This window comes from Neodiprion virginianus, chromosome 2, assembly GCF_021901495.1.
Source record: "Neodiprion virginianus isolate iyNeoVirg1 chromosome 2, iyNeoVirg1.1, whole genome shotgun sequence".
Lineage (NCBI taxonomy): Eukaryota > Metazoa > Arthropoda > Insecta > Hymenoptera > Diprionidae > Neodiprion > Neodiprion virginianus.
Window position 1 is genome coordinate 27109610 of NC_060878.1, and position 14408 is coordinate 27124017.

At 39.4% G+C, this 14408-nt stretch overlaps 2 protein-coding genes across 2 annotated transcripts in view; one reads left to right on the plus strand and one right to left on the minus strand.

Moving 5' to 3' along the window:
* The window catches only part of LOC124299136 (kelch-like protein diablo), a 136605-nt gene that overhangs the window by 71921 nt on the left and 50276 nt on the right, over positions 1-14408 (plus strand). The window lies entirely within an intron of this gene.
* LOC124297792 (uncharacterized) lies at positions 9816-11269 on the minus strand. The gene is made up of 5 exons (XM_046749106.1): positions 11239-11269; positions 10932-11167; positions 10452-10871; positions 10152-10391; positions 9816-10091 (listed from the first exon to the last, which is right to left on the minus strand). Exons 1-5 carry the CDS (start codon positions 11267-11269, stop codon positions 9816-9818), a joined length of 1203 nt encoding a protein of 400 aa, XP_046605062.1.

A 14408-nucleotide genomic window follows, 5' to 3' on the forward strand; every position in this document is an offset into this window, starting at 1 on the left:
TCTTTCCTAATTGAGTGAAAAACAAGAGGTAGGAATTATTCAACTCAGGGATCACTGACTTACACGGATACTTCGTGTTAATCGTTTCCACTGCTGGTAAATGTGGGCAGTTTGGCCAGTTATCAGACTAAAGTTGGACCTAACTTGTGACCGAACTTAATATATATATATCATAACTTTGGGAATTCTTGCTATACCTTATAATCTACACATTTGTATTTTCGGATCACTTGTGAATTTTCAAAAATTTCATAAATAACTTCGAAACTCTACTTTGTTCGGCCAGTAAAACGTTCAAATTAAAATACGAATAAATACGTTTCTGTGAAAAACTTTTAGACCTCTGATAAGTATACCGAAACAAATACAATGCTCGAAACAAACTATCGAAATCTATTTTAAAATTGTAAAAGAAAAATTTTTCAATGGCGTTGGCTTATTTCTCCACAGTGATTATATTGTTTTTTAGATAACTCAGAAATCTTACGTAGGAACTAAGATTCTTAGCTTGGGATTGGTTAGAGGGTCCATCAAAAAAAAAAAAAGAAATTAGCACAACTACCAATCTATCTTTTCGTCTGCAAAATTTTATGTTAACCTGCAAAAAATTATCGAATCTCATGTTGAAATCGTTTTACCATTCTAAGAAAATAAATTTCCTCGATTTGCAGTACAGGGACAATCAGGTTGCAACAATTTTTCGACTATTGCGGTATCAAGCAATTTTTATTCCGTATCCTTGTGAAAAACAATAAGCGTTCGTATGAAATTGAATCAATTCCAGAGCTGAATACTTTTATTTTAATGAGAGAGAACCTCAGAGAACCAGAAGCTGAGTACCATAATCTTAGGATCTCAATTACATCTGATAAATTTAGTTATACATTCTAAGTTCGCGACATAAGCTGCAGTCGTGATTCAGCAACCGCCGATCTTAGTCACTTGCAACAATTATACGACATCCGGCAGCTGCTCACAAATCTCTCTAGGTAATAAACCAGTTGAAAGATGATTTGACGATCTCGTTGCCATCCTCAAGAAGCAGATAAAAATATTCAATATTGTTACAATTTTGTTGGAAATATTTTTTCAAAAACAGGATTAATCCGAAGAAAGATAAATGTAATACTCAATGTCAGCACACTGCGAAAAATTTCATTTGTTACAGTAAGTAGAAAAATTCAGTAAAACAGGTATCGTTGAAAAAACTGTTTGAATATTGTTGGAATTTCGAAAAACGAGGTACGCGTAACCATTTTGCGCTATCGTCGATCCTTTTTTGGTTACTGCAACGCAATATCAGTTTGTGAGGTTTACTCTACTTTTTTAGTTAAATAAGGCTGTAACATCAATTTATTGTTGCACAAGCAACAGTTACAAGAAAATATAGCAACAGCGATCGTAATGAGAAAGAATAGTAACGGATACTAGACTTTCCGGTAACAGGTACAAAACTAATTTTCATTGTTTACCTAGAACTATATTTTTCGATTGTGCTAAAAAATGAAAATAGTCAAGGACTGAGCGGTAACCGGAACCAAAAATTTCTCTCAGCATATGAATATATTATATGAAAACGGCTGAGTTTCTCTGTTAAATATTCAAATCAGTGAAATTTGAGGGGGGGTCAATTAAGATTTACAATCAAAGATAGCCATTTCTGAAACACTCCGAATTACCTCGCATTCGTGTTTTCCGTCTACCAATGTGCGGCTGCAAGTTGACACGACCAAACTTAATATCATTACGTCGTCACCGTGCGTGTGTATTTATCCCGGTCAAATTTCCGTCGTGGTACCGTAGCGTATATTATACCGAGTGACAATCCGTCTGACACGCATTAATTTACCTACCTACTTTACCGGGGCACATGCAAAGGCGTCAGCTCACTACCCAGGCGCACGTGCTCGAGTTGTATCTGGCCATAATAATTAACCGAGGCGAATGTGAAATCGAGCGTAAGTAACGACCGATGAAAGCCCGATAAAACCAACCGAATATGCGTACTTGAGCAGGCATGCACCTTTCTGCCATCCAATCCCGTATAACATTATCTCTCCACCATCCTCCGTTCGTCTTCAAATTATCATCAGACAGACAGCGTCCAGGAGTCCTGGTGCAAGGTAAGGCACGCGTCGCGAAGCGCTTCGCCGAACGCACATTGAAAACTCAATCAGTCACGATGAGTTGAATTAAAAACAATCCCTGACAATCCAACGAGTCGTATCACCTACGAGCCAAAAAGTACGATGTATTACTAACATATAGCATAAGTACCTACCACCACCATATACCATAGTTGTGAACTTCCTTATTTCGGGTTCAGTACACTTGCTCTTTGTACCAGATCAAACATGAGCCAAAAATCTTACCGTTTCGATGATCAGGTTGATCATGTGTTTAGTATTCATCAACTTCATTGAATACGATACGATGCAATACGATTATAAAATACACCTTTTAACACGTACTCTTTTCAAGCGTCTCTCTTCCTTGAGCATCGAGTGACCAACTTCATATCCTAGGATACCTGTAAGCGTAACCTCATATCTTCTCGACTTACCAGTTCACCCGGAAATCCTTCCTTCGACCCAATTGTGACAACCTTTTGACGGTCAAATCAATGCGTTAACGTTGAAGGTGTTGGGGAAATTAATTACCGCAAGAAGCAGATGCAGATGCGAGCGATAAGGTATATTGGCTCGGGAAATCACGTCAAGGGGGACAAGACATTAGCCTCTAATCTTGTTCTAGGCCTAACGAGAGTTTTGCCTTCTCAGTTTTCGGCGCGGTTCCGATTCCGATCTTTGTCGGTAGCCTGTCTTCTCTTTACACGAATCTGGCTGCACGTCATCCATTGTTCCCAACGTTCTTAGACTCGGGTGCAGGACGCAGGTGTGACCTCGGGTGTGCCCCAGTATTTGGAAGCTGGTTATTAGACCAGACTCACACGGTAATCATTAACCACTTCACGGCTTCGATCCGTGTAACCCAAAAGCCGATTTGCGTGGACGGTGCTCAAGACGTTCGTACTCTTCTTAATATTACTTTAAATGCCATTCTTGAGTATCTTTCGTTTCAGTGACTCCAGTGGTGGCATCGTTTCACTTTAAATCACTTGCACGTGCACTGACCAGCGTGTAGAAGAGATCCAAAAATGTCATTCCTTTACATCATGACTTCCGTGAGTTCAAATTACTTTAGACAGCAATCACTTTAGACAGTTCTTAGTCGACTGGAATTCACTATATGCCTTCTAAACGGCAGTTACGATGGATTCGAGGGACTTCTACCAGCCTTTAAGACTTCTTCTGGGCTTTCGGTGATTTGAAATAACTGACGATGTGATTTTCTAACTGGTGGCGAATTCCAGGATAACCAATACGTAACATAATTAGCTAATTCCTACGTAGTTAAAACCGGGATATTGGAATCTAGACGGTCGTAAAGTAACCTATACGTTAATGATCTCAACGATTATTCTATGTTGTTAGTGCTTCTTTCACCGATCGATAATCCGACGATGATTCCATTATAATACAACTTCCGACAGTGATTGATATGCCGATTGAATCTATCCAATAGAGAACTCATCTTTATAAAATGAATCTTCACGGAAGATGAATTTGGTAGTGAATTTGAAAGTAACCTCTCCGAAACTAAAAAGGTGTTGGATTTCACGTGAAATTCATTTGTACATTGAAACCGGAAACTTTACCAATTTACTGTCGATCAAAAACCAACCCATGGTGTTATCAATAAAACTATTCATAGCCGTTGTGTAACGTTTGCAATAAAAAATTTCACTCTTTCCAGCAATACGCCAAGTGCTGAAAAGTACGCATGTATTAAACGGAATATCGACAGTACCGAACGTGTAATTCATTGTGTTTGGAGTTTCGGCGATGAAATAACCTCTCACGCGTCAAATCAACGTAACAAAAAAACCATATTACTCGCCGGGAATTTTACTCGAAACAACGCGACGCGGCAGGCTTGAATCTGTTTCGGGATCCCGAGATTGTTAGGTACAGGCAATAAAGAGATTAGACGAAGTGTAACCCGTCGGCAATAAATTTACACATAGAAAACATCAGGGCCGTAGTGCCTCTCTCCTAATCAAAAAGGTAAACGAAAGAGTCGATGCTTTATTGCACCGAATGGCAGCCGGTATAAAGACCGTCTGAACCAGCAATGCGGGACAGCTGGTGCCTGCGGAGCGACAATCGACGCTGACGCTGCAGGATCAACTCATCCGAGCCTTCTTCCTCGTTTTCCGAATGTTAAATTAAGAAATGAATCACTGACGGTGATACATCCGCGGGGGTTTGTGACACGGTGCAAAACGAGACCAGCCTGCGATACGTTTTGTACGTTCGATTTCTTTTCCAGATTCGTATCATTTTACCCAGGCGTAGGTATTCGTATGTTGCGATACGTGCAACGAAAGTGATATAATTAATACGACAAAGATGTCGGGGAAATAAAATACGAAGTCGAAGTCGTAATGTTTGTTGCGCACGACGCGAGAGAGTTGCTCCTTGATCGCTTCGTGGCTCTTCGTTCACCTGCCTCGGCCGTTACACCATGCTTTAATTAATCGCGTGTGACCTGAACTTTGACAATATCGGTGTACATTATTCAGTTCGCGTGTCGAGACTCCTCGTCGAGCGGGTCGGTCAAGTATAATTAACAATCGCCAGAAGAAGAGTAGGTGCAGGGTGGATATATACCTGAGCACACCGATCGAAGTGGAAATTAAAGGAACGATCAGCCCGATGATCGTTCCCTCGCTTTTCAAACAGTTTGCGTGCACCGAATTTAACAAAAGAATGGGATAACAATTGGCCAACGTTATTTTCGAGTGTGTCTATAATACTGACGGCCATGACGCAAGCTCGTCAATTGGAATCCAACGGGCGATAATTGAACGGTGCGAAGCGCAATGGATTATCAAAAAAAAAAAATCACGTACCCAACTCGGAGCCCGAGGCTACTTCTAGGGCTGCTGGAGTTCCTCTTCTATGAGAATAGAACGGCCTAAACGCTCTCTGGAAGACTAAACCCTTTGATTTAAGCGGCCTACGTCGGGCAGGCTGCACTTTGACGTCGTTAAGTCCACTAAGTGCTCGGGGATATTAATTAAACCTCCACAAAGTGGACGCTCCGACTCTGGACGATCGTTTCTTTGGCTCACAAATCCGCTAACAACCCGTCAAATTAGCCCCGAAGAACACTTCACACCGCTACACGTTACGTCTGCACTATTGACTGCACGACGATTCTTGTTTTATGGGATATAACGAGGTGAAAATGCATTGGGATGCTTGTTAGCCTCGTATCATCTTCGCTTATTCAGCAACCCTTAGGTGTAGCTTACGTAGGTACTAAGCCTGCTTTTTGTTATTACATATTATTGTTCGTTTATATTTAACCGTACAAGTCGAGTCTATGGCAATAATATTTAAAAAAATGAGATAAAGTCAATCTAATGACACTTTCTGAGCTTACCCAAATCAGAATAAAAATCAAACGCGATAAAATGTTTGGATTTTATCAAGGTACGGGAAATTGGGACGAGGCGTGTATCTTTAGATCTATTTTGTTCGAATAACGGTGTAGGAAAATGGAATGTAACGTCTCAATCAAATGGCAGACGAGGAGGGAAAATTTTTTGTTTCAAAATTCTGTGTGAATAATAAATGATATACCGAATGTCGAGGGACGTTTCTTAATCAGGTAATAGATCAAATGGTTGTAATCCGGACGCCACATGGGGCTAGGCAACCACTGTGAAGTAGCTTACCTACCTCTGAATAATAGATTTTATCCTCCTGAATTTTAATACGTCGGTGGCTCCTACATAAAACTGGTCGTTTCACTGTAAAAGACGTACCTAATTCTTACAGGGATACAGTTTTCGTCGTACCCTTGAATTTTCTAAACTTTCAATTAATTACATGGTGAAAATTTGCTTTGGGAAAAACTTTCGGAAATTGCATAACCGAACGTTTTCGAAAGCGATGAATGACAAGCGTAGCTCGATTTTATCGTTCACCACGTTTCAAAGTTTGATATAACTGAGCATAAGGATCCAACGGTATTATTCAAGATGAATTAATAACGTTCATTCTGTATTTGAATTTCAATAGGTACTGCCTAAAATAATAAACAAAATTGTATACAAAATATTGTCAATTTAATGAAAGTGAATCGCTCCTGTGAAAATATTTCTTAATTTCAACAAAAAAAAAAACACACCGTGAATTTCGATGAACAATTTATAATAAAGATCCGACGACGAAGCCTGAGGGTATTTTTTCCCGGTTGAATTCCATTCAAGTTCACATCGAGAATCGCTGTACGTGTCTTCGGAGGCGTTCGCGAATTTCCTGCGCGCGGACTGAAACGCGTCGAAATAAATATACCTTCGAAGGCAAAAGCTGCGGCGATGGCGTCGTAAGAGAGCGAAGCACGTTAATTGTCCAGCAATTTTTATAAGGCGCACCAAAACCGCTCTGGATTCGGGGTTAATGCGATATCGAGTGACAATTAAGCCGCGCATGAACGCCGTTGCGCCGCAGCTGCGGCTCGGTGCATTTAGTCGCCGCCTGTGCTTACTTCGTACTCGCGTGTGTGGTTCCTGCTTACGACGAGCTTTCGTAACTGCATACTGCTAAAGCTTACCTGCGGTATCCTTATAACTCGCATCTTCAGCGCGTGCGAGCGCGCGCATTTGCTATACCTTAATTGTTGTAATTATTGTTTGTTGGCTTACACTGGCCTCGACAGATCACTGTACTCCTTCACATGTGTCTATATTATACATACGTAGAGATATATGCAGAATGCATTGAAGTTTCTGGTACCGTATCAAGACTGCACTCGTTCTTTTTCTTATTGAATATTCTTCCGCAATCTGTTACTTAATATTGTTTTTCGGGTGAAATATCGATACACTCGCAGTTTTTTACTCTCACCATATTCGAGTGAGAACAATTGATATACCGAGAGACATTATTAGTTCCGGTTACCGTTCAGTCCTCAACTATTTTCATTTTTCACCACGATCGAAAAATATAGTTCTAGGTAAAAAATGAAAATTAGTTTTTTAGCTGTTACCGGAAAGTCTAGTATCCGGAACTATTCTTTCTCATTACGATCACTGTTACTGTATTTTCTTGACTTTTTTTAACGATAGGTACCTGTTTTACTGAATTTTTCTAGTTACCATAACAAATGATATTTTTCTCAGTGTAGATACTGGAATTTATCGAGTTTTATTTTACTCTGCGAAACGTGCAAGGAAATAAGAATCGCACATCCGAATGAAGGAACTTTGGTTGCTGTTATCGTTAGAAAAAATCACGTCATTGTTAGGGTCTTCAATTGCTAAAATCGGAATTTCAATTGTGAATGGTTTCTTAAACACATCATCTGAAATCAATTTCTGTCACCAATTACCGAGAAGGCGACAGAAGAAATTCATCTGGAGGGCTTTAAAAAATTTCTTTACAAACATAATGGACCATAATACATTGAATTTGCATGAATAGTACCTGTTTGCGCATGTAGAGGAATCGTAGAATACTGTCATCGCTTGAAGATACCATGGGTAAAATTATGAAGTATCGAGGAAAAGTGTGGGCACATTAATTGTATCAAACAAGTGTGCAAAAAATGTGAAATTGTTTCAATTTACATTGCCTGTAATGTTCTTTAGATATTCCGTACGCTTCATTTTCGTCAGAGTGACAAATAGTCGGATCTGTTTTTGCCGTATTGAAAAATTCTTCACATGTCAAGAAAAGATCGTTCCAATTAAATTCATCTTGAACCTTTCTTTTATCATATTTTTATTTGTATTCGACAAGAATCCAATTTAGGCACGAGCAACATCGATTGACAACAAAATGAAAACGAAAGACCCATCGGAGATGGTAAATTCCTTTAAATTCCATTGACCTATTGAACGCCAAGTTGGAACGGTTCGGTGTTGCATGTACTGTTCGACCATGCTGGAAACGTCAAGCAAGACTTTGATGTAATGCGTTTCTAATCATTTTCGGACACTCGGTTATCTTATCGAACAAACAGATTTGTGCACTACTTCAATGCACAAGTTAACGACATTTCTAATTATCTTGCATTACTTCCCAATCATTTCCGGTATTCGATATCCAGCTCACTTCTCAATATAGTTCCAAACCGTTACGAATAATTAGGTATTCTTCGCGTGTGAATAACTCGCGCTTATTGTGAAAATATTTATATCCCGTTCCAAAAGAACTCACTTTCCGAAGCTTTTCTGGAAATTTTAAGATACTTCGCTGATATTGTTCGTTTTAAATTCAATCGTACAAAAAATGCGTATCCTTAAAAATCGAACGAAAACTAGAACAAGTGTGGTAAAAAAGAAAAGTGAATGCAGAAATAAAATTGTCTCTAACCATCGCGGAACACGGTTTGAACGGCAAATATATAAGATACATTTCTTCAGATCTGTTTCACAATAAACAAAGTGATCGGTGTACACGAAATGACAGAGTTAATCAACCCTTGATCCACTTTCAGTTCCCACCTAATGTACCTACCTCAAATTGATCAATTTTTCCACTCAATTCATGAAGATAAGGTAAAAAAAAAATTGGTTACTCGCTCAATGTTCGTTTCCTATCATCACCATTATCAAAATTTGTATATCTATGCCACTTGAATTTTTACTCTCACTAATATCTCGTTATAAAATTGACAAAACTGATCAATATTTGATCAATAGACCGCCTGAATTCGCCCCTTTTCATCATTTTAGCCGAAAAAATCAACCTCGTTTAAATATCTTATTTCAACACTCGACAATCTGTCTATCCATCTTATACAGTCAATCTCGCGGTAAGCCGAGCATGCGGCAATATTCACACAGAGACAGAGTGAATCCACATGCAGGCGCTTTAATGTGAGACGTGTAGACTGTATGGGATAGGTGGGCACCCTATGGTAGTGGGGGCACCTGTACGGCAGGTGAGAAGCAGCCCATGCCGCGATGCGTAGCGATTTCATGCTATGATCCTGCGGGGTCGAAACTGCTTCGGTAACGGTGCCCCTGCATGCGCCACGATCCCGTCCTTTTCAAGGAGAAGAGGCTTGTGAAATGCTTTGTGTACTTATTCTCTTGATCTTCTTTCTGTTGCTCTTGATTCTTTGGCAAGAATATACACCATCCGAGAATCTATAGCTTGTCACATGTATGTGGAGTTTATCTGTTATTCCATCATCCTTTATGTTGTCCTGATATTGATTAAGATGTTGGTAAGACGGTTACCTCAATTATCAATCACTGTTCAGTGTACCTATGAATCAAATATTCGCTATATTAAAGCTGAAAGGCGGAAATTTTGAATGTCCGGATATCCAAACGTTCTATTTTGACGTAAGCGAAATTTTTTTCTCCTGTTACGTCATCGATCGATAACCGTCAACGACGAAAATCAGTTTGCCGAATTCCTCAGTCTGGAAATAAACGCGCAGTAGAGTGGACGTACGAAAATCGCGCTCCGCAGATTTCGAGCACCCGGTTCTCTACCTCTTGATCCTGCGCTCCATATTCTCTACCTGCTGGATTTCGATTTCCAGGACTAACGCTTCGTAATTTTGGATGTCCAGGTCCTGTACCTACTGGATCTCAACTACCAGGACTAACGCTTCGTAGTTTTGGATGTCCAGGTCCTGCACCTACTGGATCTCAACTACCAGGACTAACGCTTCATAGTTCTGGCTCTTCAGGTCCTTTACCTGCTGGATTTCAACTACCAGGACTAACGCTTCGTAGTTTTGGATATCCAGGTCCTGTACCTGCTGGATCTCAATACCAGGACTAACGCTTCATAGTTCTGGCTCTTCAGGTCCTTTACCTGCTGGATTTCAACTACCAGGACTAACGCTTCGTAGTTTTGGATGTCCAGGTCCTGTACCTGCTGGATCTCAACTACCAGGACTAACGCTTCATAGTTCTGGCTCTTCAAGTTCTTTACTTGCTGGATTTCGACTTCCAGGACTAACGCTTCGTAATTTTGGATGTCCAGGTCCTGTACCTACTGGATCTCAACTACCAGGACTAACGCTTCGTAGTTTTGGATGTCCAGGTCCTGTACCTGCTGGATCTCAACTACCAGGACTAACGCTTCATAGTTCTGGCTCTTCAGGTCCTTTACCTGCTGGATTTCAACTACCAGGACTAACGCTTCGTAGTTTTGGATGTCCAGGTCCTGTACCTGCTGGATCTCAACTACCAGGACTAACGCTTCATAGTTCTGGCTCTTCAAGTTCTTTACTTGCTGGATTTCGACTTCCAGGACTAACGCTTCGTAATTTTGGATGTCCAGGTCCTGTACCTACTGGATCTCAACTACCAGGACTAACGCTTCGTAGTTTTGGATGTCCAGGTCCTGTACCTGCTGGATCTCAACTACCAGGACTAACGCTTCATAGTTCTGGCTCTTCAGGTCCTTTACCTGCTGGATTTCAACTACCAGGACTAACACTTCGTAGTTTTGGATGTCCAGGTCCTGTACCTGCTGGATCTCAACTACCAGGACTAACGCTTCATAGTTCTGGCTCTTCAAGTTCTTTACTTGCTGGATTTCGACCTCCAGGACTAACGCTTCGTAATTTTGGATGTCCAGGTCCTGTACCTGCTGGATCTCAACTACCAGGACTAACGCTTCATAGTTCTGGCTCTTCAGGTCCTTTACCTGCTGGATCTCAACGACCAGGACTAACGCTTCGTAGTTCTGGCTCTTCAGGTCCTTTACCTGCTGGATTTCAGCTACCAGGACTAACGCTTCGTAGTTTTGGATGTCCAGGTCCTGTACCTACTGGATCTCAACTGCCAGGACTAACGCTTTATAGTTCTGGCTCTTCAAGTTCTTTACTTGCTGGATTTCGACTTCCAGGACTAACGCTTCGTAATTTTGGATGTCCAGGTCCTTTACCTGCTGGATCTCAACTACCAAGACTAACGCTTCATAGTTCTGGCTCTTCAGTTCCTTTACCTGCTGGATTTCAACTACCAGGACTAACGCTTCGTAGTTTTGGATGTCGAGGTCCTTTACTTGGTGAGTCTTAACTTCCAAGACTCGTAATCGGTAGGCTTGGCACTCCGGGTCCTCTACGTGGTAGGTTTTGACGTCCAGGATTAGCACTCTCGAGGTTAGAGTTCTTTGCGACGTGACTTTTTACGTCCTGGATTAACGCTCCATAGATACCGCATACTATGTCTATTTTACAACTAATTTTAAAATTTTTTTCCTTGCATCACTTTCAACTTGATTCGTGAGTTCTTACACGATTGTTCTATTCCAGAAAAGCAGTGTTCAATCGGAAAATAAACGTGAATAATATTTTCGATAGATAATGACGTATTACTCTATATCACATGCTGTTGAAAAAGGCAAAACGGTGTATATTTTTCTTTTTTTTCACCGTATCTACGCTCAAAACGTGAAATAATGATTAGAAACATTGAAATTGAATAACAGTTTAATGAAGAGACAAATGTCATCTGGACTGACAGATACGACCTTCTGCTACCGAATCAACCATAAAATCTCAAGTAAAGTCCTAAATAAATTCAAAAATAATTTGATGCACGATTTTTAGTCTGAAGTATAAATTAATCAAAATATTAAAGAATAGAATATAAATATATTTAAAATTCCACCTTAAATGAACCATAGTCATTTCGTTTCAGTTTTAACTAACATGAAGTTGAAGAACATTTTAATTATACAAAATTGAGAAATGACATTTTTTCCACCACACACAAAAAAATTAGAGAAACTTTGGTTATATAATTATGATCCCACTAATATCTGCTGACATAGTTAGGTATGAACATTTACTTGAATCAATGAAGCATGTCGTTTCATGGACAAAATTCGATTATATTTGTGTATAAAAAGTGTCTTCACTGTAAATTAATTCTATTTATTGTCACTGAATTTTTTTTACGTTCCTACGGAATTGAAAATTTCTTTCACTCGAGCACTCGATTATTCCAGATGCAACTATGCCGCAGCATATAAAGTTTCTATAACGTTTCCACAATGCACCTGAACGACCTGCATGAGCGACCAAAGCAATTAGATGCAGTTTACACGGAAAGACGATCACTGCTGGGTTGTCTCGGGGTAACGGAAATCGCCAATTTTCACCCACCGGGTCACTCGCGCCACTCCATAGATATACATGAGCGTGCGGTAAAAGATATGGAATCCCCTTAATTTTGGCGCGTGTCATTCATGTGCCGCCTTTCAAGGTGCTCGGTTTCCACCTCGGTGCCAAAGGGCGACGGGCAACCTTATAACTTTCACAGAGGAGGGAGACCAGCACCGTCCCATAACTGCGTTCGCATAGGGTGACCATTTTTAATCTCTTCGATTACGTGCCGAAGTAATTCAAGCGCTGAAAAAAACTAAAACAGATTTCGATTAAATAATTTAAGTTAAGGGCATAGCCGAGTAAGTATGCCAAAAATGCCCCTTTCAATTGTGTTATTATCATTTATGTTCAGGCTGTGAAATAATGTGATGGTGCGTCTTCAATATCCATCGGAAACCTGTGATCTGAACGTTCAAAATTTTTTATAAGGTAGAAGGTGCTACCGAAAAATCTTTTGAACGGCGTTTTCATTTTAAAGTGAACGGGTTAATTGCTCGGATATCTGACACCAGGTGGTCGTTTTCTGATTACGCTGCTCCTTTAGGATGCATCGGTATCGAGGCACTAAAAATAACGAACAATCAATTAGTCATAAATATGCGCGCTACTTATTTACATTCGTAACATCTTAAACGTAGAGTAAAATACATTATAAAACAAACAAACATTGATGAAAGAATTAGAAGGATAATAACACACATGGTTGGATTTGGTAGGCCTTAATAACCGCCGACCACGTATACTGAAAAAAATTTCATTTGTTACAGTAACTAGAAAAATTTCGAGGTTTACTGTACTTCTTTAGTTAAATAAGGCTTTAACAACGATTTATTGTTGCACAAGCATCAAATTTTCGTAACAGTTACAAGAAAATACAGCAACAGTGATCGTAATGAGAAAGAATAGTAACGGATACCAGACTAATTTTCATTTTCTACCTAGAACTGAATTTTTCGATTGTGGTAAAAAATGAAAATATTTAAGGACTGAGCGGTAACCGGAACTAAAAATTTCTCTCAGTCTGTGGATACATAAGCATTTTGTGTTCGCATGTTTCCACACACATATAACAACACGTGTTTCGATCAAGTTCAATATTAATTACACGTCTCTCCCATAAGTTCTTCTTCGCGTCAGCTTGGCGCCCTGACTGTATTTCCATGTTGAACATGGTTCCGTGCCTCGGTGTCAAGACTCTGTCACCCGAGCGTCGAGCAGCCTGTATCGCCGATCCCGCGTTTAATTATTGCCGGCTCAACCAAGTAAATAAGTCCCCTCGTTTTCCACGTCATCGCTTCGATTTAAGGAGGTTTGTTCACCAAGAATCGACACCATCTATTCATTTTATTAAGAAATGGCAGTGAATTCTGTATTCATCGAATTACCGCATTCGCGGTCTAATCTTTTTAGAAAATACAAAAACAGAAATTACTCAAATTCTAAACAGAACTTAGATATCGATGATTCAGTTAAAGTCACTTAAAACTAGAAATCTCGTGAATTCTTTAGCCTTCATTCAATGATGGCTCACTTTATTCAAAATACTATTTTCAACGAACTCACTGAACCGTTTTTTTTTTTTATAATTTTTATCGGTGGAATGTTGTAATTTTACATTCCACCGATGTTATCTTCTTAAGATAAAATTAATCTTCCGAACTCTGTATCCGGACTATTTTTTACGAAGTAACTGAGACAAATCATCTTTTTTTTTCGACAGCCAATTCAACATTTATAGATCATCATCAATATCAGTGCGATGTTGTAAAATTAAATTTTCAACGATGCCAAGTGTAATTGTTATTTCTATTATTTTTATAACATTCGAAGATAAACATCACTCACTTTCGAAAACGGAAGAAGAAGTTTGAAAAAAAGAACTTTTCTCTCCGATTTGTTTCTGAAAATCTATCTCTTCTGTTGTGTAGAATCTGTACAGAGATTCTTCATCTAAATGGATCTAAAATATGGTTTCATAATGACTATATTAAGAACGTCATACGGGATCAATTCAAAATGCCTGTCTGTGATCAAACAAAGTATTTGACAATATTTTATTCGAATTGTCTACAACTTTCCAAGAAAATTTAATACATTTCTTTCAAATCATTGGAAGCTTGTGATTATTCGATGAGTGTTTTTCTCTCATTTATTACACAAATTGTAATTACTTACTACAAATTCCGTTA

Bases quoted from the DNA above. Each gene is read 5' to 3' on its own strand.
- LOC124297792 (XM_046749106.1), bottom strand. From the start codon at position 11,269: ATGCGGTATCTATGGAGCGTTAATCCAGGAC. The intron at 10,872-10,931 runs GTAAAGAACTTG...GAGATCCAGTAG, and splicing joins TGGAAGTCGAAATCCAGCAA to GTACAGGACCTGGACATCCA. The intron at 10,092-10,151 runs GTACAGGACCTG...GAGATCCAGTAG, and splicing joins TGGTAGTTGAGATCCAGCAG to GTACAGGACCTGGACATCCA.